Raw genomic sequence first — 24,104 nt, 5'->3', positions numbered from 1 at the left:
GCCCAGCCGGGCAGGACAGTTTGGACCTGCAACGTAAAACAAGCCAGACAAACGAACGCATGGCATCTGAAAGCCTAGAATGGCCCCTTTTAATCCAAGAGGCAAACAAACAGATTTTAAAATACAGCCACTGAAAAGACGAATTAAGAAACATGTAAACACTGCAGGGGCTAAATTACAAGTCGCACTGCTTGGTTCAGTGCCGATGCACCCCTCCACCCGGTAAGAAGCTGCTTGGAGGGGAGGGGACACCCACAGCACAAGATAAAACAACCCAGCAGGGGGTGCACTGCAAAAGCCACAATAGCTCCCCGCTCCTCTTAGTAAACAGTTGGCTTTTTCTTTTCTGTCAGGGCTTGGCATTGAAGGTTCATGTCTCTCCTCTCAAGAGCCAATCAGTATAGATCACCCCCAAACACAGGGCATAATAGAAAGCAGGTTGAATCATCTAATCAGAGAAGGTAAAAAGGTGGGGAGGGGTGACTCTCAAGCCTAGTCCTATGATGGGGGACACAGAGGTGCAGAAAAGTTAACAAAAGGAAATATTTTGGCTCATGCACCATTTCTGACTAATCCCTCTCAGAGTGACAAGCAAATGCTGTCTGAGAATCTTGGGGAGAGGGGGATTTCCATCTTTTGGCAATCTCCTCAGGTCCATCACTGATCCTGTTTCACCACTCACCTAATGCAGAGATGTGTTCACCCCCTGGGCTTCTTAACACCAACATACTACAACCAAGAGAAGTATTCAAGCACAAAGGGATTTCAGGATGGCTGTTTTGAGATGAGGCGAAGGAGAGAGTGGGTCAGGGTGCAGCTGGGCTAGGATCAGCCCCGCAGATACCATCTGTTACCTGGACTGTCTCCTAAAGGGAGCCTCACCTGCAGAACATGGTGTGACACTAGTGTTCACAGCAGAGAAGAGGCAATTAACATCCCCTGGGATGAAGCAGGACTCTCCATCTAGGTTAAGAACCATAGCCCTACATGTGACTGAGTGAAAATAAAACTTAGTTTGGCAAGCAGAAAACACATTTATCACTGAACTACAGCAGCTTTCTTACTACGCAAACACCACCCTCCTCCCACCCAGACCCCACCGTCACTACAGGCACCAGGGCACTGTCTCTCACAGAGACAAACGTTGCAGAAGATGCTTTAACTTCCCAGCAGCCAGAGAACAGCCCTACATCCAACCAGAGGAAATTCCAGAATCAGAAGCAAGCCTGGCCGAACATCAGGAAAACCATCAGTACCACTCCCGTTAGAGGGAGTGATGTCTTGGTTTAGTTCAGGTTTCTGTCTCCATATGCTGGTTGGAGGTTTTATTACCTGCTTCCTAGAAAGGGATCTAAAAAGGATGACGAACATCCAAATCCCATCAATCAGTTAAGTCTAAAAGACCATCTCTGAACTTTAAAGGAAGACTGAATCCCTTCCGGGTACATTCTCATGATCCAACTTAACTCAAAAGATTAAATGGAGTTTATTTTGAGTGAAAGACATCCCACGCTCAGGTCCTGATAGCTTCATGCCCAAAGACACCACCACTACTGTTCTCATCAGGCCCAACTGACCAAGAGCTGACTGTATGGAAGCAGAAAGTTTTGCCAGCCACCCTGCCATTTTGCTTCACTTCACTTAGCAGCACATACAGGCCAGTAGCTCCTTAAACAAAGGTGTCCCATTTGCCAGGACTATTAATTGCTTATCCCAGGTGCCCAGGGGGTAACCTTCAAGCCTTTTACATACAGGTGCTTTTAAAGAACACCCCCATGTCCCCTCCTGTCCCACCCTGCTGCTCTTTCAGATAATTTTCAGCCAATCAGGGAAGTCCCCATGAAGTTTAACCACAGCACCATTGGGGTGAATCCTAGGGCCAGATGAAGCAGAGTTTCATTCAGATAAATTGGAAACAAGGAGAAAGCCAGAAGGGAAACAGTCCATCACTTACAGCAGCACTTCAGAGGCTGCACAGGCCACCGCAAGGCTTTTCCTTGTACAACTCCTAGAAAGACCTGACTGCAACTGCTTCCCACCACAGCATGTGGAGTCTGTACAACTGCTGTGCTATTACACTCTCTTCTATCTCCAGCATACACAAGCTTCCCAGGGCCCAGCGTGGCGATGTCTTACAGCATGGATTACAAACTACAGCCTGACCTCCCGGAGGCGAGACTATCAAGGCTCTGTGTGCTCTCTTTCACTGGACGGTTTCCTCCCAGACTCTCTGCCTAGCAGCTCCGCTAGCTCACCCATACCTCATCTGCCCTATACAGTATCCATATGCCTGTCAATTCCACAGACAGCTGCATCCATGAGCTCCCAAGGCAAGGACACGAAGGCAGCATCATCTGCTACGCTGCACAACCTGGCTCTGCTATTCACAGGGCTGATTCAACTAGTTATATAACGATTTGCAGCAGAGACTCCAGGAACAGCATGGGGGGGTGGGGGGGAGAACCCATCAGGCAGGCTACACTTCAAGCCTAAACTCCGCACATGCGCACTCCCGCCTTCCAGCTGAAATGCTTCATCGGGCTCCCTCCTCCCACTCACCTCACAAGGGCTTCTTGATGGCAGCAAAATGCCTTCCTACATGCCCAAAGGGACATACCTACCGCCGAGGAGGAGCATCAAAATTTCCCCTCCCGCTTCCCCACTGCCATGCTGAAGGGGTCTCATGGCAACGGGAAAGCCAGGCAGCCCAATGGCCCCTGCATGTATAAAAGCAGCCGACCCCAGAGGAACGTAGGAGGTTGGGGAGCACTGAGGTACGTTCAACTTTGTGCCGTGGTTGCTGTAGCTTACATTGCCCCCACCCCACCCGACTGGTCCTTCGAAGATCAGAATTAAGTCAAAAAACTGGTACTGATTTTCATAAGTCTCTGGTGAAATGTTTTCTTTTCCCCTCGTTGCTGCTGCCGGCCCTGGACACGTGGGTTCTGCAGCAGCCTCGCTCCACAGGGCCCTTCACTGCCGGCTGTTGTTTTCTGCAGGCTGGGTGGGGGTCGTGGCCTCAGCATGGGAGGATGTCCCCTCAAACCGCTGAGAGGCAATGGCTGCCTGGTGGGACATGCTCTTCCTCACAATGTCTCCTTTCCGCCATAGCACCACTTCCTGTCAGAACGCAGACAGCAGGACCTGTTAGGACATGCAGCAGCTACGCTGGCCCCACCCAGGATGTACTCATAGGTCTGAACGTCTGCCTAAGCTGCCGGAGCAGTAACTTGCATCCATCCCCATATGCTGACCTATTCCACTCTCCATCCTTCAGCTGGGAAAGGCCATTCCAGCTTCAAGAGAGGGGCCCAGGCAGTGCAGACCTCTCGAAGGCTGGATGGTAGCACTCCTCAGAGGATGGGCCAGAGGCAGCCACTAGCTGCCAGGTCTGTCCCAATATGTGGGGCGACATTTGCCATGGTTAATGCAGCGCAGAGAATTGATAGGGGGATTACGGTAGATAAGCCCTCTCCGAGGAGCATCCCTAACAGACCCAGATAGACAGGTGCATCCTCTATCCACCCCCCAAATGATTTGGCTCCAGTGGGTACCCAGGGAGGAGCATCTTCCCCCACATCACCAGCCAGGCTGCCCCACATTCTTCTCTTGCGAGTTATAATGGAGTGCCTGAAGCAGCACTCCACCGCACGGCGAAGTCCCACCCTTTCTCACCTGCTGTTTGAAATAGCGCCTTTCTTCTTCATCGATCAGCACCAGGTTGAGGTAATAACGCACCGAGAACTTCTTATTGATGTCCCTCATAGTGGGCGTCAGCTCATAGCCCGCCAGGAAGAGTCGGATAGGAATGGACTCCCCTGCAAAAGGCATGAGCGTAGGCACAACATACTGATTCAAATCTTACAAGGACAGCACCGGCTCAATAAGGTAAAACCAGAGCAAGCTAACGCCTGCAACTCTGCGCCTGAGTCTGGCGTACCTTACCACTGCTGGATGGGGTTTGGGCCGAATGCCCTCAGCTCCTACAGAATAGCAGTGAGCATGCTTACTCCTTAGCAGGGTCGTGCCCTTTGTGGCAAGCGTCCTTCCTCCACTTCAATACCACAGGGTTCCCTTCATTGCCCACAGCATTGGAGGAGAAAGAGAATGGAACGACATTCCTTCTAGCGACTGACATGGGAGCTCTAGAACAGAACTGCAGGTCCCCACTGCTGAACACTATCATCCAGAGAGACCAGATATCTCGGGGGATTGGCAATGAGATAAGATACCACCTTTCAGTGCTATGTTCTGAGACCAGGCCCAGGTCAGCAGTGGAAGTCTATTCCTAACTGTACCACTGACTTGCTAGGAGACTTAAAGACACCAGCAACGTGCCTCAATTTCCCCCACGTTTGTAAGCTGACATGAGATTCACCAGTGAAGAGGGATGCACGAGCCAGCTATTACCACACAAGAAAACAGGCACTCAGTTGAAGATAGACGACAACTTTATGGGACTCACAGTAGGTCCCACATTCCAGCAAAAATTAATGGTGCAAAACAAGCTCTGGACCTCCAAAGATTATAGGAGAGGAATGTAAATGGTTCCCCACCCCTTCTCACCTCTAACAGGTGCCCCATCCATGATCTCATATTTAGCTATTGTGTCATTCTCGTGGTAAACATTGGGGCCGGTCCCTGTTGTCTCTCTCTTGATGATATCTATCTCCATGTGTTTGATCTTGATCCGCACCAACAGGAAGTAGATTTTTCCAACAATCACATCTTTTAAGTGGTACCTTGAGAGGATAGGTAAGACAGCCAAGATCAGTTTTGGTCTCTGCACAACAGAGCAGGAAACAAGTTGACAAGCTGGAATGTGCCTGTCAGACACTTCCCCATTCTCCTCAGGGCACACTTCAGAGTCCATGGGCACCCCAGCCATGCGTTCTGGGCTGCTCCAAGCAGTAACTTTGCATTCATGCTCAATTCTCTGGGCATCAGCAAGTCTGAGTGGGATTATTGGATGAAATGACATCTTAGGCTGGACATTCATAAGAACTTCCCAGCAACAAGATCCAAGTCTCCCAGTGGCAACTGCTTAGGTAATTTAAAACAACACCCTGCTGGAGGATGCTCCAAGACTGGGTGGGAAGGATGGACTAGATCAGGGGTGGCCCACCTGTGGCTCTGGAGCTGCATGCGGCTTCTTGCAGAGATGCTGACTCTGGGGCTGGAGTTACAGGTGCCGACTTTCCAATGTTCAACCTCAGGCCCCGCCCTCACTCCACCCCTTACCCCAAGGCTCCGGCTCTTTCCCGCCCCCCCCACCCCCCCCAAGCCTGCTGCACCCTTGCTCCTCCCCCCTCCCTCCCAGAGCCTCCTGTACACTGCGAAACAGCTGATTGCGGTGAGCAGGAGGCACGGGGAGGGAGGGGGAGGTGCTGATCGGCAGGGCTGCCGGCGGACAGGAAGTACTGGGGGAGGTGCTGATGGATTACTGTGGCTCTTTGGCAATGTATATTGGTAAATTCTGGCTCCTTCTCAGGCTCAGATTGGCCACCCCTGGACTAGATGTAGCCTAAACTGGTAATTTCCAACTTCTGTGCCTGAGTTAACAGCCACATAGTCCCACATTTAATCACACCATTCTGGCAAACAGCAGAAGCTGTGCCATTGGGCCACCTGGGACTCAGAACAATGGGAGTTCTCAATCTGAGTAAAATAAACCCACTTTCATCCTAATTCTATGCACCTCCCTCAGTATGTGGGTGCAGATGCCTCCGTCTGGATAAAGCACATTCCAGGGTGGTGGTGAGAGGGGAAAGATCTAAAGCAGGAACAGTCCCAGCACGTCAATCAACAGCCTGCCATCCACAGTAGGGAACAGGGAAAGCTAAGATAAATTACAGGGCCCCACCTAAAGTTTACAACAGGAGCTGCCTCTGCATATCTAGTCAAGTTAAGGGTCCCAGAGCTGCAGCCTGAGCCCGGAAGTCTGCACTGCAATGAGACAGCCCCACGACCTTGAGTCAGCTGGCATGAGCCAGCTGTGGGGTATTTTTTTTTTTTTTTTGGTGCAGTGGAGACATGCCCTAAGAGTCCCACCCAGCCGGCTGCATCCTCTCATGCAGGGAGTTCTACTCAGCAGCCGTTCTCAGGATACTTACTTGGATTTGTTATACTCAAACTCGATGTGCAGGCAATCCTCAATTCCCACCTCCATCTTGATAGAGGAATTGAGCTCCGGGTAGGTGCTGAGTGTGTGCACGACAATGTCCATCTCCTTCACCACATCATTTAATCTGCGGCTGACGGTCGCTCGGAGGAAATACCTGCAAGGGGAACACCTCATCCATTAGAACCCTTGCAGACTACCTCAAAGGGTGCAAAAGCCATGGAGGGAGGTGTTAGAGTGGAGGAGAGAGGAACATGGGCTTTGATGGAGCCACTCAGACCACCTTGTCCATCTAGTCCAGTAATCTGCCTCCTGTAGTGGACAATACCTGATGGTTTAGCAGAAGGGTGAAAGTCCTTTGTAGTGCACCTGAGCAATTGTACGCTGCTGTACACAGGGGAGACGTTCCAGCCTGAACCCTATGGCTTATTGCCCGAAAGCATGAGATGTGAGTACACTAATCACCACCTAGGTAACTAAACATTGATCTTAAAATTATCCAGCCCTCTTAAATGCAGCCCCAGCATTTGACTCGTTGACTAGATTTCAAGGTGACAGCATATCTTGACAGCCCAAATCTGAAATAGGATTTACAATTTGTGAAACACAGCAAGTCAGCAAGGCATTTCTTTGCATCTAAGCCACGATTAAAATAAGCAGGCCCGATTACAGGACTATTGAAACACATTTAACTGACTCTGCTGGAGACTGAAGCAAATGACCAGACATTACTGTTAGATTGCCAAATAAATTGGAAGCATCTGGGAATCAGAAGAGACTTTGCTTTCCCTTATTTTTTAACAAGAAGAAAAAAGAAAAAAAAAAAGGAGCAATTCAAGCATGATCCACATGCACAAGAGAAGCCACGACAGGCTGCATTTTACTACTGAGCTCGCTGCACAGCTGCTGGAACTGCACTCAGCGCTTGACGTGCTGTCCCAAGACAGCGCTGCTTTCCATCGTCACAGGCGCTGAGAACCGAACATTCCATTTCAGCCAGGGATCAGAGGCGCAGAGCCTTTGGCCGGCGGGCGCAACTGCAGTTGCAACACAGACGAGAGCTACCAAGAAGTAGCTGCAGACTGGAGGAACAGAGGGGAAGCCAGGGAGAGAAGCGTGGATTTCTGAAGAGGGGGGAGAAAGAGGAACGACAAAAAGGGTCGAGACCTCCCTTTTCAAACATGTGGCGTTCACAGGAGTTGGTAGATTTTCCACAGATTTTCTAGGCATCCCACACACAGTATCTGAACTGTCAATCCACCCCCATGGCCTAATATTTAAACATGAAATGGGACTATACTGTGACCCCCACACAAACAGCAGCTTGAGGGGCTCAAGACACATGCACACACATGAAGGGCCACAATTCAGTTTAAAAGGGAGAGTCCAGTCACACAGGCATAAGATAACTGTATTTACTAGCACGATACAGATTAGAAATTAATTTCTTCAACAATCTTTAGAAATTATCATCATTGCTCTGTTCCCTCTGCAAGGTTAACTGGGAGTGTGGTGCCCCTCTCAGCTGGGAATAGCATTTTATCAGTACTTCCTCCCTGCTGGGGGGAAACAGCTCAGGCTGGATTGCCTGGGAAATCAGATTTTAGAAGTTACTGTCAGCTTGTTTTGAAATGATAGAAAATGGTTAGTTTAACAGCAGTTCAATCACTTTTCAATGACATGCCCCTTTTAAACAATTAACACGCCTCAGCTCTGATTTCCCACGGATTTCAAAGGCAAGACCCATATCCCATGGCCCTAGTCTATGGGCTTATCTACACTGGCCCTTTACAACGCTGCAACTTGCTCGCTCAGGGGTGTGGGAAAAAAAAAAACCCTGAGGGCAGCAAGTTTCGGCGCTGTAAAGCACCAGTGTAGACAGCACACCAGCGCTGGGAGCTACGCCCCTCATGGAGGTGGGTTTTTGTTTTTGTTTGTTTTTTTTAAGAGCACTGGGAGATCTCTGCCGAGACTACACACGCCACGTTAAAGCTTTAAGGCTGCCAGTGTAGACTAGCCCTATGTTATCATACTGTCAAAGTTGACAGTTCCCTACTGGATTTTCAGTTGTTCCTTATTATATTTAAGATAGATTGTAGTTCTATCTATTCTTCCCAATTCGACTCTTAGACACAGGCATTAGACCCTTGTGTTGCTGTACTATCTGTTGGTGTGTGTTCATTTGGGGTACCTGGTACTGTCTCTCTTACTAGAAAGACACTGCATGAAAATGAATGCACAGGGAGAAGGCTGAACCTTGGGACCGGGAGAAACCCGACAGCGGGAGGAGACTCACCGTAACTTCACATTCTGCCCCGTGTAGGACTCGTACGGTTTTTCCACATGCGTGAATTCAAAGTCGAATGTCTGTGACTGGGTGAACTCACCAGGACGGGCCAGGTCCTTCACTAGAGAGACAAATTCATGGTGGTTTCCCCGGTCATAGTAGAGCTCTAGGAAGAGAATACTCGGTTAAGCAGTGCTGCTCGCTCTTCTGTGAGTAGGTCAGCTTTGGGAGAAGAACTGCAAGAAATGGGCATGGCAGAAAGGAACCAGTCCCCTACAAAGCCTCTTCCCTATTCTATCCCTTCTCCTCCACTTCCCAGAGAGAGAAGGCCTCCCTGGAAATCCTGAGGTTCAAACACAAAGGGCCATGCTTCATCCAGCCCCAACTGGGCCAGATACACAATGAGAGGAGTGAGCCAGGGTCTAAAGAGTAGAGCTGCACAGTTAGGTCCTTGACCCATAACGGGCCCAAGCTCATTTTGAAGTGCCAGTAAAAACAAGAACCCGATTTTGCAGATTGGTTTGTTCACCCTAGAAATCAGCAGTGCTGTTCCCCTCACTGGACAGCCCATGTTCGCACAGTGGCTTACATTCTCCTCTGTCAAGCGCATGACAGAGTCCAATACAACGAAAGGAGTGCTCTCTTAATGGTTCGATTTAGCAAACCTAGACTCCTGGGTTCCATTCTTAGTTTTGCCACTAATTTATTGTGACACCCTCAATACTTCCCTCTTCCGTATGCTGCTTCCCCCCCACCCCCATCAGTAAAATGGGGTCAGCTATGCATCCCCTGGAGGGTTGCTTTGCTACATTAGTATCTGTAAATTGCTTGAGGATCCTCCTAAATTACTTGAGTCATCCTCCATTGTACAAGTAGAGAAGAAATAAGATATCCCATGAGCTCATACAAAATATCCAACCCACGGGTAAGGGAACAGGATAGACTGGTGTCAAAAATAGCTGAGTAGGTCAGTAAATATTCCACTCCCATGAAAGCAGGTAAAGAGAGAGGAGACAAAGAAAGCAGGAGCGGAGATTCTCATGATGTCTCTTCAGCTTTACTCACTTACTCCTACCTATAAAAACAAACCAGAACATCTACGTGGGTCAGTGTAATCAAGGTTAATATATCCAGATTACCTGCAAAGACAAGGAACCATCACAGAGCAAATCAGCAGCTACTGCCATCCCTTCTTTCATCACTTCCTGCAGATCCGCACCTTCAAGGTCGAGGCACTGGACTTGTAACCAGTAAAAAAACAAAGCCCCAAAACTTCCCCAAAATGGGGAAGCAGAGACAAAGCAGAAGTGTGGGGCTAGGAGGCTTCAATCTATCATTGCTCATGTCTCTCAAAGAAAGTTTAAGCAGCAGTGAGCGCAGAGGTAGCCCCGTTAGCTCCAGGGAACAAAAAAAGGTTAAGAAGTCCATTGAGTTCCACACTATGCCAGCACACAGCATATGACCACACAGAGAACACATCTTCAAGGGGTAAAGCTGAGCTGGTGGTTCTATGATGGCTACATGGCTGGCCAGGGAAATGTTAGGGAACAAGGGTCTGTGTGGAAGAGTTGCTCAAACCAGCTGCAGATGAAAAGGCAGACATTTTCCTGTGCCCTCCCAATTGTTCCAGCAGTTCTCCAAGCATAGCTGTGACCAAGTGACCATCTTTAATATAAAGTGGCCCATAGGAACTACAGCCCCTCAAACATAATTTTCCATCTTGATCCAAGATAACAGAAAGTGACACACCAGGGGACCTGTATTCAGTTTGCTATTATACATAAGGGTAAAGGCACTCTACTCCAGTTTCCTGTATGGTGTGCTCCCAGAAAGTTGCCAATACAGCCCTTTGGTTAGGAAAAATTTGGGCAACCCTAATTCTTACAATCTGGAGCTGAGGTCACAGCTAAGACAAGGTCAAACATTATCACATGTCCACTGAACCCTGCTGCAGAGGCTTTCTGAAGGGCGGTCTTGTCGTTAGAACACTAGCCTGGGACTCAGGAGATCTGGGTTCAGCTCCCATCTCTGTCACAGATTCAACGCGTGACCTTGGACAAGTCACTTACTTGTGCCTAATCTCCCCAGCTGTAAAATATGCAATAACGCTTTGTCTTGTCCACCCTTTTGTCCACCTTACCTCTTTAGACTGGAAGCTCTTTAGGGCTGGAATGATCTTTACTGTGTTTGTATAACACCTAGCATAACAAAGCCCTGATCTTGGTTGGATCCTCTGCACACTAATGTAATACAATCATATAATAAACCATCCCTCCATTCAATACACCTCCACAAAGAGAGAGAAGGGATGCTCCTTTATGTGATGGGGAAGGAATGCAGGAGTGACATACAAAGAGACACGGACTCATCTCACAGCACAAGGCCAAAAGCAATGACTGAGTTTAAACTGGGAAAAAACAGACTGCCAGCGTACTAGGCTCCCAGCAACTACTGCCCAGGGGCTGAGATTAGCACTTTGACCTTCAGAGGAGGAATTGAGGATTCTTCATATTTAAAAAGACATCAGCATGTCGAACGTTAGAAAAAAGCCCCAGTTTGAGTTCAACAAAGCCATAGTTTTCCATTCTGACTTTTTTTTAAATCTACCATTTTTAGGATGATCTCAGAGAACAGTCACTGCAGACAGACTGATGTCCTGAAAGGAATCTGCACTATCCATCCATCCAGAGGGGAAACTGTCCTGGACGTTAACCAGAGAATCAGACACAGGACTCCTGGATTCTATTCCCAGCTCCATCACAGACCCTATGATCTTAAACAAATCACACCACTTCTCGGTGCTTCAGTATCCCCATCTGTAAAATGGGGGTAATGCCTATCTCCTCACCTCTGAGAGTCTAAATCCCTAATATGAGGCATTTGGAGATGGAAGGTGCTATAAAAGCACAATCAGTTATACCATCTTTCAGACTACTGGGGCTGTTTTTTGTTTTGTTTAAGGTAGTATAACCAAGTACAAGTCTGACCTCAAGTCTGGTTATGAAAACTCTCTTTGTAGCTGTAATAGACACATACTACTTATGTAGTGCTTCATGAAGTCAAAGCACTGAGCAAATCAATCAGTCTTCAAAACTCCTCGGTAAATATTATTTTTGGAGTATCATAACATCTAGAAGCCCTAGTTATGGACCGAGATTCTAGTGCGCTAGATGCTATACAAACACAGAGCAAAAAAACAGTCCACCTTCCCCCAAGAGCTTACAACCTAAGCACCCATTTTACAAATAGGGAAATGAGACTGGTGGAGTGCCTGTCCAAGGATGCACAGCGAGTCAGTGGCGGAGCAGAGAGTAAAGCTCATGCTGAGTTTACTCTGGAGATTTTAAACCCAGAGGCAGGTTATAATCCAGTTTTCTGATAATGGGGCCTGTTTATATATAATTAGCTATGTGCTTTCTCTGACCCCAGAAGTGTAACATGTGGTGCAAGTGGAGAAAATCAGAAGAGAAATGAAGTGAAGGTGGTGGGGCTGGGTGAGGAAAAACATCAATTTAATCTTCTGTGCCAAGGGATTTGCAAGGAAATGTTATCCATCTCAAGTTGAAAATGTTGATCACATTGATGTGCAGATGAACAGCTTCTACCGAGATTTTTAGAGCAGACAGGGCCCTGGATTTAAGGTTTTGTCTGAAAAGTCCCACACATGCATGGTACAGAGTTAATAAACGAATAAAAACTGTGCAAGTTACTCTAGGGTTTATCACTTCTTTTCACTCAAACTCAGATGAGTCCACAAAACGTTTAGTTCTTTATACCAATGGCATAGTGGGTAAGGCAAGCACCTTCCCTCCTATTATGGGGGGAGGGAATCACTTATCTAAATTTGGTTTGCACAGTATAAGATTGCCAAATTCAAACTGCAATCACAGGAATAACAGCTCAGATATCAGATGACTTCAAGTGGATAAGGGGGTTAGGCCACCCCAACAGGGTGAGCAGAATCAATGGAGCTGGGGACAGCAAGCTTTGAAAGGAAAGGAAGCTGACCCACAAGGGTAGTTCACTTCTGGGGCATAGCTCATTAACTGAAATGTGCACATACACCAGCTGGTCTGTTGCCTCATGCCCTCAATATAACCATTACCTCCCACAGCAGCCCTTCCCATCACACACAATGTACTCAATAGCACAGTAAATGCAGCTAGAGACGTAGCAACATGTTAATAAAAAGGATGGAGCATGATAAAGAACCCATCTTATACACTATAAGGGATGCTGCTGCCAAGATATTAAAACTTAACAACAACCCTGAAGGTTTGAATCTGAATTAAAAAACTCTCTCTATATATTTCAGAGCTCAGGTCACTGAATGAGCAGAAACAGGAAATCAGGATGAGAAAGAACAATGACCTGAAAAAGGAGTGGAACTACCTCCCTTCTGCACAGATTCAAGGGTACAGAACACATGGCTTGTCCAAACCTAAGAGGGGATTTAAAATAATTTCTGATAATCAAGGGACTTTTCAGCGTAATTACAAGACGCTGGGGATCATAACCCAATTTCCAAGAACAGGATGCACTGTAACTACCCATTTCCTAGGCAAATGGGAGACCGAACCTTGCCAGTGTTATCATTTAAGTATATTCCACCTGGAGGATTCAGAGTAACAGACTAATAAATTGGTTAGTCTCAAAGGTGCCACCAGTACTCCTTTTCTTTTTGCAACCTGGAGGAATTAGCCATGCAAAACAAATAAATAAAACTCCATTCAGTACACTGCTATGTATTGCTGCCCTCACTGAAAGGGTTTCATTTTTAATTTCAGAAGGGAAAGAGCAATCAGACTCCAATCAGAGGAATCACTACAGGATGGCAGGCGGATGAATGTGTTGCAAGCAAGCTTTAGGAAGCTGTGAGCCCAACCCACTCCGCCATGCTGGTACAAAGTACCACTCCCCTCACCCCTCCCAATTAAAGTCCTTGGCAATACACCATGCAATACTCTCACCCCCACATTCCCCGCTCACCAATTTGTCCAATGAACTCCACCTTGATGCCTTGGTGCTCCAGCCGCTTGTTTGGGTGCTTGAGGGTGAGGGTGACCCGACCTGATACTGTCTCCCCATCGTAGAAAAGGAAATATTTCTCCTTCTTGCCCTCTTCAGTCTTGTGCTCAGCCCTACGCCTACTCTCTGCATCGCTCAGCACCAGCTCCAACTCTGCACTCTGCCCAAACCCAAAGAAGCTCATCTCGCTGCTGGGGAGGAAGGCACAATCCCAGAGGGGGCTAATGGGGTTGCTGTGGGGAATGGCGTGTACTACTCCAGGGAGCACTGGAAGAGTGGCAATGTTTGAGAATTTTGTTTTCTTCAAGGGGCTCAAATACGATGGCAATGGATGCAGTACAGAAACCCAGATAAGGAAAGTGGATGTAATCCAATTTTAGGGATGAAGACTGTAATGCTAAAGGATCTTGGTGAGGTTCAATCCTAGCAAGCTGAGTGACTTCAGGATGGAAGAGAGTTCAATACAGCTCAAAAGCACTAGAAAGATCTATATTTCTGGAGGACGGGGATAGAGTAACCTCAGAGTGCTAGAGGGCTCCTGTTGCTTAGGAAGGGGAGTTAGAGAAGGGTGGTCCAATGCAACCAAGAGAGGGCCTAGAAAGCTGCTTAAAAGGGCGATGTAACAGCCTAAGGAACTGCTGCTGTTTTGGAAAGGGCTGCAGCATAAAGGTCGCCCATGGAGTCTGCAGCCGCTGCTCGGAGATGAATTACAAGGAAGGGCCCTTGGCAGCTGGAGACCGAGGGATTCAGTGCACCCCGTGGGGGGGTCTTCTGCCTCTTACCTTCACTACTCAGGAAGGGGTGTGGGGTGCTGGGTAACGAAAAGGGAGCACTTACCGCTTGGGGTGTGTGTGGGGGGGGGTGCAATGCAGCAGGGGGCACCACTGCTAGGGGAAGGAGGTGCAACTGGGAGGGTCCCCCCCAGCGAGAAGATATCGAGAGTACTCCGGCTGTGGGGGCAAGGGGGTGCAAATGGGGAGGGGCCCCGGCTGTGGGGGCAAGGGGGTGCAAATGGGGAGGGGCCCCGGCTGTGGGGGAAAGGGGGTGCAAATGGGGAGGGGCCCCGGCTGTGGGGGCAAGGGGGTGCTCTGGGAGGCCCTGCTGGCAAGCGCTCAGCCCCCGTGGTCTCCGCAGGGCGAACGGAGCGCAGCGGTCACCCCGCGGCGCAGGAGCCGGGCTCGGAGCTCGCACGATGCGGACCCCGCTCCGGGCTGGGTGCGAGGGGCTCCGCAGCCCAGATGCGCTCGCGCTCTGCCCCGGCTGGCTGGCACTAGCTGCGCTCGAGCTGTCCTCCAGGGCCGGGCCTCGCACTGCGCAAGCGCCGCCCGGCCCGGCCTCGCTTCCTCCCATTGCGCAGGCGCCATCTCCCCGTTTCGGGGCTCACTCCGCGCGCCGCCGCATTGGCTCCGCTGTGGGCGCCCCGCGCAGGCGCAGCCGGCCAGCCAGGCCTTGGCCCCCGCCGACAGCGGACGGTGATTGGTCGCTGCCAGGCCGGAGCGCGGATTGGCGGGTTCGAAGGCACCGGCGGCGCCGAAGCGAGGAAGGCAGGATGGTGGCGGCCGAGGGGCCGCTGCGGGGCTTGGCGAGCTGGGGGCTGCGGGCGGTCAGTGCGGGTAAGCGGCGGGAGCCCTGAGCCCGGCCACGGGGCTGCCGGGGAGACCTTCAGGGGAGGGGGACTGAAGGAAGAGGGGAGCCTACGGGGAGGGGTTGGGGGGAGAACTGGACGAGGCGGGGGGCTGGGAGAGGCGGGGGGGAGGAGAACTGGACGAGGCGGGGGGCTGGGAGAGGCGGGGGGGAGGAGAACTGGACGAGGCGGGGGGGCTGGGAGAGGCGGGGGGGCTGGAGAAATGGACGAGGCGGGGGGAGGAGAAATGGACGAGGCGGGGGGGCTGGGAGAGGCGGGGGGGCTGGAGAAATGGACGAGGCGGGGGGAGGAGAAATGGACGAGGCGGGGGGGCTGGGAGAGGCGGGGGGGAGGAGAAATGGACGAGGCGGGGGGCTGGGAGAGGCGGGGGGGAGGAGAACTGGAGGAGGCGGGGGGCTGGGAGAGGCGGGGGGGGAGGAGAAATGGACGAGGCGGGGGGGGAGGAGGGCTGGGAGAGGCGGGGTGGGGAGGAGAACTGGACGAGGCGGGGGGGAGGAGGGCTAGGAGAGGCGGGGGGGGCGTTCTGAGGTTCCAGGGGCTGAAGGATGAAGGGGCTTTTGGGGGCTCGGGTAGTCACTGCTTCCTCCGTCCGCAATGCCTGGGGCTTAGGGTGAGGGAGGGTTCCTGAGTTGTCCTCTGTATCTACCTCCTACCCAACAAGAGCTCCACCTCCAAAGAGAGTGGACTGAGGGGCTGGCCTGGGAAGTTGTGTGGTGTTCGGGCCTGGGGAGTGTCTGTGGGATCCTGGAACAGGTTGGTGTGGGAGCCAGGACTCCTGGATTCTACTCCCCAAGCTGCCCTGAACATCGCTGCTCGTCTCCGTGCCCCTCTGTGGAATAGCTCCAGTGCTATTGGCCTGCTTCATGGGGAGCTCAGGGTTTAAAACCAGAGCCGCCCCCACCTGGATTATCTGTCACTGCCTGTTTCTCAAATCTGGGATCTCTCCCTTTGTCAGTTGCACTGAGCATTTTCTCCATTGTTGGAAATCACTGTATTCAGCAGCCCCCTGTTATCCAGTTTGCCACCGTTCTGCTGTAGTTTGCTAGTTATTAATAATGCCGTGGATATTAAAACTGGGCTGCATCTCTTCTGTGGATAATAAAAAGCTGCTCTGATTCATAGATCAGTTGAGCTGTCTGATTTAACTTTTCTTTGTTTCCAGTTTCATTGTTTTCTATTTCAGAAGCTTGCAGAATGTGTAGTTTTCAAAAACAGTAGGGGGATGTTTATTTCTTTTAGCAGCTGCTTCTATTTATAGGTTTCAGAGTAGCAGCCCTGTTATTCTGTATTTGCAAAAAGAAAAGGAGGACTTGTGGCACCTTAGAGACTAACAGATTTATTGGAGCATAAGCTTTCGTGAGCTTCAGCTCACTTCATCCGATGCATTCAGTGGAAAATAGAGTGGGGAGATTTATATACCTAGAGAACATGAAACAATGGGTGTTACCATACAGACTGTAAGGAGAGGGATCACTTAAGATGAGCTATTACCAGCAGGAGGAGGGGGGGACCTTTTGTAGTGATAATCAAGGTGGGCCATTTCCAGCAGTTAACAAGAGCGTCTGAGGAACAGTGAGGGAGGGGGAATAAACATGGGGAAATAGTTTTACTTTGTGTAATGACCTATCCACTCCCAGTCTCTCTTCAAGCCAAAGTTAATTGTATCCAGTTTGCAAATTAATTCCAATTCAGCAGTTTCTCCTTGGAGTGTGGTTTTGAAGTTTTTTTGTTGAATAATTGCCACTTTTAGGTCTGTAATTGCATGACCAGAGATTGAAGGGTTCTCCGACTGGTTTATGAATGTTATAATTCTTGACGTCTGATTTGTGTCCATTTACTCTTTTACGTAGAGACTGTCCAGTTTGACCAATGTACATGGCAGAGGGGCATTGCTGGCACATGATGGCATATATCACATTGGTAGATGTGCATGTGAACGAGCCTCTGATAGTGTGGCTGATGTGATTAGGCCCTATGATGGTGTCCCCTGAATAGATATGTGGACACAGTTGGCAACGGGCTTTGTTGCAAGGATAGGTTCCTGGGTTAGTGGTTCTGTTGTGTGGTTGCTGGTGAGTATTTGCTTCAGGTTGGGGGGCTGTCTGTAAGCAAGGACTGGCCTGTCTCCCAAGATCTGTGAGAGTGATGGGTCGTCCTTCAGGTTGTAGATCCTTGATGATGCGCTGGAGAGGTTTTAGTTGGGGGCTGAAGGTGACGGCTAGTGGCATTCTGATATTTTCTTTGTTAGGCCTGTCCTGTAGTAGGTGACTTCTGGGTAGTCTTCTGGCTCTGTCAATCTGTTTCTTCACTTCAGCAGGTGGGTATTGTAGTTGTAAGAATGCTTGATAGAGATCTTGTAGGTGTTTGTCTCTGTCTGAGGGGTTGGAGCAAATGCGGTTGTATCGCAGAGCTTGGCTGTAGACAATGGATCGTGTGGTGTGGTCTGGATGAAAGCTGGAGGCATATAGGTAGGAATAGCGGTCAGTAGGTTTCCGGTATAGGGTGGTGTTTATGTGACAATCGCTTATTAGCACCCTAGTGTCCAGGAAGTGGATCTCTTGTGTGGACTGGTCCAGGCTGAGGTTGATGGTGGGATGGAAATTGTTGAAATGATGGTGGAATTCCTCAAGGGCTTCTTTTCCATGGGTCCAGATGATGAAGATGTCATCAGTGTAGCACAAGTACAGTAGGGGCATTGAGGGACGAGAGCTGAGGAAGCGTTGTTCTAAGTCAGCCATAAAAATGTTGGCATACTGTGGGGACATAGAATCATAGAATATCAGGGTTGGAAGGGACCTCAGGAGGTCATCTAGTCCAACCCCCTGCTCAAAGCAGGGCCAATCCCCAATTAAATCATCCCAGCCAGGGCTTTCTCAAGCCTGACCTTAAAAACCTCTAAGGAAGGAGATTCTACCACCTCCCTAGGTAACGCATTCCAGTGCTTCACCACCCTCCTAGTGAAAAAGTTTTTCCTAATATCCAACCTAAACCTCCCCCACTGCAACTTGAGACCATTACTGCTTGTTCTGTCATCAGCTACCATTGAGAACAGTCTAGCTCCATCCTCTTTGGAACCCCCTTTCAAGGTAGTTGACAGCAGCTATCAAATCCCCCCTCATTCTTCTCTTCTGCAGACTAAACAATCCCAGTTCCCTCAGCCTCTCCTCATAAGTCATGTGTTCCAGACCCCTAATCATTTTTGTTGCCCTTCGCTGGACTCTCTCCAATTTATCCACATCCTTCTTGTAGTGTGGGGCCCAAAACTGGACACAGTACTCCAGATGAGGCCTCACCAATGTTGAATAGGGGGGACGATCACATCCCTCGATCTGCTCGCTATGCCCCTACTTATACATCCCAAAATGCCATTGGCCTTCTTGGCAACAAGGGCACACTGCTGGCTCATATCCAGCTTCTCGTCCACTGTCACCCCTAGGTCCTTTTCCGCAGAACTGCTGCCTAGCCATTCGGTCCCTAGTCTGTAGCTGTGCATTGGGTTCTTCCGTCCTAAGTGCAGGACCCTGCACTTATCCTTATTGAACCTCATCAGATTTCTTTTGGCCCAATCCTCCAATTTGTCTAGGTCCCTCTGTATCCTATCCCTGCCCTCCAGCGTATCTACCACTCCTCCTAGTTTAGTATCATCCGCAAATTTGCTGAGACTGCAATCCACACCATCCTCCAGATCATTTATGAAGATATTGAACATGTGGGTACCCATAGCAGTGCCGCTGATTTGAAGGTATACGTTGTCCCCAGATGTGAAATAGTTATGGGTGAGGACAAAGTCACAAAGTTCAGCCACCAGGTTTGCTGTGACATTAACGGGGATACTGTTCCTGACGGCTTGTAGTCCATCTTTGTGTGGAATGTTGGTGTAGAGGGCTTCTACATCCATAGTGGCCAGGATGGTGTTTTCAGGAAGATCACCGATGGATTGTAGTTTCCTCAGGAAGTCAGTGGTATCTCGAAGATAGCTCAGACGTTCTTGTCAACTGCTGGAAATGGCCCACCTTGATTATCACTGCAAAAGGTTTCCCCCTGCCCCCTGCTGGTAATAGCTCACCTTAAGTGATCACTCTTGTTACAGTGTGTATGGTAACACCCATTGTTTCATGTTCTCTAGGTATATAAATCTCCCCACTGTATTTTCCACTGAATGCATCGGATGAAGTGAGCTGTAGATCCCGAAAGCTTACGCTCAAATAAATTTGTTAGTCTCTAAGGTGCCACAAGTACTCCTTTTCTATTTATAGACATTTTTGTTTGGAAAACTCTGTTAGAGTTTAGAAGATGCTACTTGAGAATAGGTTTCAGAGTAACAGCTGTGTTAGTCTGTATTCACAAAAAGAAAAGGAGGACTTGTGGCACCTTAGAGACTAACAAATGTATTTGAGCATAAACTTTCAGGAGCTGCAGCTCACTTCATTGGATGCAACTTGAGAATAGTTTCTTTTTGACATAATTGTCAGTAGTAGACAGCAGAAGAAGTTGCATATCTGTCCAATACGCTATGTCAGGGATAGGCAAACTTTTTGGCCTGAGGGCCACATCTGGGTATGGAAATTGTATGGAAGGCCATGAATGCTGACAAAATTGGGGTTGGGGTGCAGGAGGGGGTGTGGGCTCTGGGGTGGGGCTGGGGATGAGGGCGGGAGGGGGCTCTGGGCTGGGGCAGGAGGGGCTCAGGGGTGCAGGCTGTGGGCGCTACGTACCTCAAGCAGCTCCAGGAAGCAGCAGCATGTCTCCACTCCAGCTCCTACGTGGAGGCCCGGCCAAGGGGTTCTGCACGCTGCCCCTGGAGCTCCCATTGGCCACAGTTCCCAGCCAATGGGAGTTGTGGGGGCGGTGCTTGGGGTGGTGGCAGCACACAGAGCCCCCTGGCTGCCCTTAAACATAGGAGCCATAGGGAGAACTTGTCACTGCTTCTAGGAGCTGCCCAGATCTGTGGCATGCTCACGCAGAGCGGCCCCCGAGCCCACTTCCTGGCTGGAGCGTGGGAGCTGGGCAAGTCCCAGACCCTGCTCCCCAGCAGGAGATGGAGGGCTGGATGTGGCTTGTGGGCCGTAGTTTGCCCACCCCTGGGCTGTGTGATTCTAATTTGCATTTGCTGAAAATTTCCATAAGAATGCTAGAGCAAAACTGAGGGGTGGGGGTGGGAGTGTAAAAATAATTTTGTTGATTTTGGGCTTTGTGCTTAAATAAATAAGACAAATGCAAAAATTGAGCCAAATTTTGAACTGACATTCTTGCTGAAATGTTCAGCAACAGTAATTCAGATATGTGTGTATATATATATATACACATATATCTATCTCAGAGTTGTATGTAACTTCCACACGCTATTGCTATTAATTCTTTGTCAATAAGAAACTAATATGAAATGTAATTCTCAAATTTATGGTTTGAAATGTACAATAATCTCAATTTCTGCATTCAATTTTAATAAATAATTATTAACGTCTGTGGTTTTTCTCTTGGTTTCTTGCTAGTACAATAATTTAAGTAAATAAAAATGTCAAATGGTACTTGGGGATAAGCAGCATTTTTATCTGTCAAAAATCATATAAATAGCAACATCTAAGTTTGTATTTTGACATATATACAGGTATTACTTTTCCCAGCATTGAAACACAGCCAGCTACAGCCTGTGGTATGGCAGCTGTTTAACAGTGCTCGGTGACACTGCACAATAATTTAGTGCAGGAAATGCATAATACTGCACCTAATTGAGAGTACTCTGGCATTCTTATTTTTTAAAGAGAAAAAAATAAATTAGCCTTTGCAAACTATTGTAAAGGCAGAGGAGAGATCAGATTTTCATCCTGCCAGTCTGAATTATATTGTCTTTATTTTACTGTCTTTAAAAGTCTATTTGGACTGTCACTTGTAGTTGGAAAAGCCACACTCCCAAGAATGTCAGGAACATGGAGAACATTTTGAGTGTGAAGATGATACCTAGGTGAAATAATTACCCAGTAACTGAAAAGCACAACTACAAACTATCTGAATGCGAAACAAAGATAGGAGGAATAATAAGAGAACAATATGGCTCTCTCAGGAACTCTTTAATGACCTGGAAATCAAAAGGGAATCCCTACAAAAAGTGGAAACATGGCATAATTGCTAAAGAGGAGTACCAAAAAATAGCACAAGCATGTAGGGACAAAATCAGAAAGCCTAAAGCATAAAATGAGTTACATCTAGCAAGGGAGATAAAAGGCAATAAAAAGAGGTTCTTTCAATACATTAGGAGCAAGAGAAAGACGAACCATCCAGAGAAGAGCAACAAAATGATTAAAAACGTTTAGGAAACCTGGGATATGAGAAAAGGTTAAAAAATTGGACATGTTTAGGCTTGCAAAAAGAAGACCAAGGAGAACTCGATAACAGTCTTCAAGTATGTTAAGGCCTGTTATGAAGAGGACTGTGATCAGTTTTCCTCCATGTCCACTGAAGATAGGACAAGAAATAATGGGTTTAATCTGCAGCAAGGACGATTTAGATTAGATATTAGGGAAAACTTTCTAACTGACTAAAGGGTAGTTAAACTCTAGAATAGGCTTCCAAAGGAGGTTGTGGAACCCCCATCTTTGGAGGTTTTAAAGAACAATTTGGACAGGCACCTGTCAGGTGTGGTCTGTGTATACTTGGTCCTTCCTCTGTGCTGGGAAATGGACTTGATGACTTCTTAGGGTCCCTTCCAGCCCTACATTTCAGTGATCTAAGGCATTGTCCTTTTTTTACCCCTACTATCTGATTTCTTTCCTGATGAATAGTTAACGGAGGATTACTGTTACTTCCTATTGTGGTAATTATAAATTGTTTGTTTTCATGTTTGTCCAGGTGCCAGAAATATGGGTACCCTTAATAAGCTATTATAAAGGAATAACATGTACATCCTTATGTCCTCTTGTAATTACTGTGAGCCTCTAAAAAGAAAAACAGGGAATGGAATCTCATAGCAGAAAGAACCTTCACAAGCACCGGCCTGGGACAAATTCCACCTCTTTCTGAGTTCCCCACAGTTTATGATCTTTGATGGTGAATTGTGTTTCCTTTCACCTCAGTAATGGAGAATACCACAGCATTTTACCTTTTTATAACCTGCATAGGGACAAGAAAAAATAGCTTCTAAGTTTTAGACCTATAGAGCTCCAAATGGTTTAAGATACAGAATCACATATTGAAAGAGACTGACACATCTACGGTCATCTGAGGCTCCTGAGTTAACAGACCCTCAAGGAGAGGCCTGTGGCAGGATGTTTTGGGGAAAGGGTCCTTTGCTCTGAAAGTGTCCTTTGCCAGTTCGCTAACAAAACATTGAATTGTTGAACTTCATTGCACAGTGCAAGGCTTGTACAATTTCTGAGGTTTTCCTGAAGGGATTGGGCGTGGGGAAGACTTTATTCTTGATTAGCTGAAGGGAGTCACCTTGTGAATATTGACCTAACTCATAAAAAATCACATTAAAAAAAAAAGTTGTATTTGTGATTGAAGTTTAAATAGGTACATTTAATAAGTCAAAGTGAGAGATTTATCTTTAAAGGATTGTTGTTCTAAAGGTTTTGTTAATGCCAGCCCAAATGCAGGTATTAGTACTCCTATCCTAAACTGTTTTATACTCATAAAAAACTGTCACATTCCTTCTCAGAAGTGGCCACACTTCAGTGGTAAGTGAAGTGATCCCTGTTTATATTTTTAGATCAAACTTATAAAGTGCTTTGGAATAAAAAGTTCTATATAAGTCTCTTATATTTTTTGAATAAGTGTGTGTGTGTTGCATCTTTTTCCCCCAGCCTGGGTTGACACAGTCTGGGAACTAGATTTCACTGAGACAGAGCCTCTGGATTCCAGAATAGAAGAGGGGATCACAGAGGATGGACTTGATGCCTTCAGCGAACTTTACAAGACTCTCTACTCTTTTGTTGATGAGGACCATGGGAGCACTGAAGTAAGTTGGAAATTATCCATCTCTCTACTTGGTAGCAAAGATGTACCCACTGAATTTTCCTACTATGCATGCTCTCCCCATCTTTCTGTAGTAGTTTAGTAATTAAATATTTTGACCTCTGAATGAGTAACTGATATTTTATACAGTTGTATTCAAAGAATACATATCTGAGATGCAGGCTGTTTCACAGAAAGGATATTAAAATAAAAAACCTACGTATGTGGGGAGTGGACAGAAGGACAATTTTTCAAAGTGTTAATGGTAGCTGACAGGGAACTGTATTGCCCTGGTGTGGTTCACAAAAGAGTTCTATGGTTAAGTCGTGGCTAGGCGTCTTCTGAATGTAAGTGTTGTTCTAACCATCTCTTCTCCATCCATTTACTTAAAATCATGAAAGAAAATCTCTAATTTAAACAAGTTTGGTTATCCCAAATGGTGTGGTTCAGTGAATTAAAAAAAAAAAAAAATCTAGCTTGTGAATGACCTGTTTTTCCTTCAAACCGGCATCATAGCCCTTTGTGTTCTTTTTGATCTGAGTGGCCATGGTAGCAAGTGGGGGGAAATTGATGTGAGATTTACCATAGTTCTTACGATCAGTTTTCTGCTTTGTCTCAGAGTATCTGGACCCTCTTTGCTGAGAACAATCTCTCCCCCAGTGCTCTTGTGGCTGTGTTGTATCACTTTGTCCAAGTGGCCCAGAATAAAAAGGCTATTGTACAGCAGCGGTTATGTGCTCTCCATGCTGCTGGGCTGTACTTCTTACTGCTTGAAATACCAGGTAAGTAGATAGACCTTCCTTTCTAGTGCTAGTGTGGCTAATTTGGCTCAAGCTGTCTGGACAGCGCTTTTACATGTCCCTTGTTCATAAGAACATGAAGTTGGATAGGTAATGGCTGTTGAGCCATTCTCCTCTAGAGTTGTGTGGATGTGCAGTGCTGGAAAGTTGCTATAGTCTTAGTGCTTTGGTGTTGTATGTGAAATAGTTTGATGATCTCAGTCCAGGTCCTAATTGCCAGACATCTTAATCAGTCTCTCCCCCTGACTGGCAGTTTTAGCAGAGGGGCCTGAA

The 24,104-nt window shown here is 47.8% G+C and overlaps 2 protein-coding genes across 5 annotated transcripts in view; one reads left to right on the top strand and one right to left on the bottom strand.

The window, feature by feature from the left end:
• Positions 1-60: 60 nt before the first annotated feature.
• On the bottom strand, positions 61-14,777 carry VPS26B (VPS26 retromer complex component B). The gene is made up of 6 exons (XM_073321172.1): positions 13,398-14,777; positions 8,418-8,574; positions 6,114-6,278; positions 4,567-4,742; positions 3,676-3,818; positions 61-3,120 (listed from the first exon to the last, which is right to left on the bottom strand). Exons 1-6 carry the CDS (start codon positions 13,618-13,620, stop codon positions 2,974-2,976), a joined length of 1,011 nt encoding a protein of 336 aa, XP_073177273.1. The 5' UTR covers positions 13,621-14,777; the 3' UTR covers positions 61-2,973.
• A 111-nt stretch (positions 14,778-14,888) lies between these two features.
• NCAPD3 (non-SMC condensin II complex subunit D3) overlaps positions 14,889-24,104 on the top strand; it is a 47,738-nt gene continuing 38,522 nt past the window's right edge. For 2 of the 4 annotated variants that reach the window (XM_073321169.1, XM_073321168.1), the window contains exons 1-3: positions 14,889-15,049; positions 22,881-23,035; positions 23,651-23,813. In XM_073321169.1, coding sequence (XP_073177270.1) covers positions 14,986-15,049; positions 22,881-23,035; positions 23,651-23,813 — 382 coding nt within the window. In that variant the 5' untranslated portion in view covers positions 14,889-14,985. Of the gene's footprint in view, positions 15,050-22,880; positions 23,036-23,650; positions 23,814-24,104 lie in introns of those variants that run through there. The other 2 variants (XM_073321171.1, XM_073321170.1) reach the window with 2 other exon arrangements.

The sequence above is a fragment of the Lepidochelys kempii genome, chromosome 22 (assembly GCF_965140265.1).
Source record: "Lepidochelys kempii isolate rLepKem1 chromosome 22, rLepKem1.hap2, whole genome shotgun sequence".
Classification (NCBI taxonomy): Eukaryota; Metazoa; Chordata; order Testudines; family Cheloniidae; genus Lepidochelys; species Lepidochelys kempii.
This window is presented reverse-complemented; position numbering and strand designations above follow the sequence as displayed.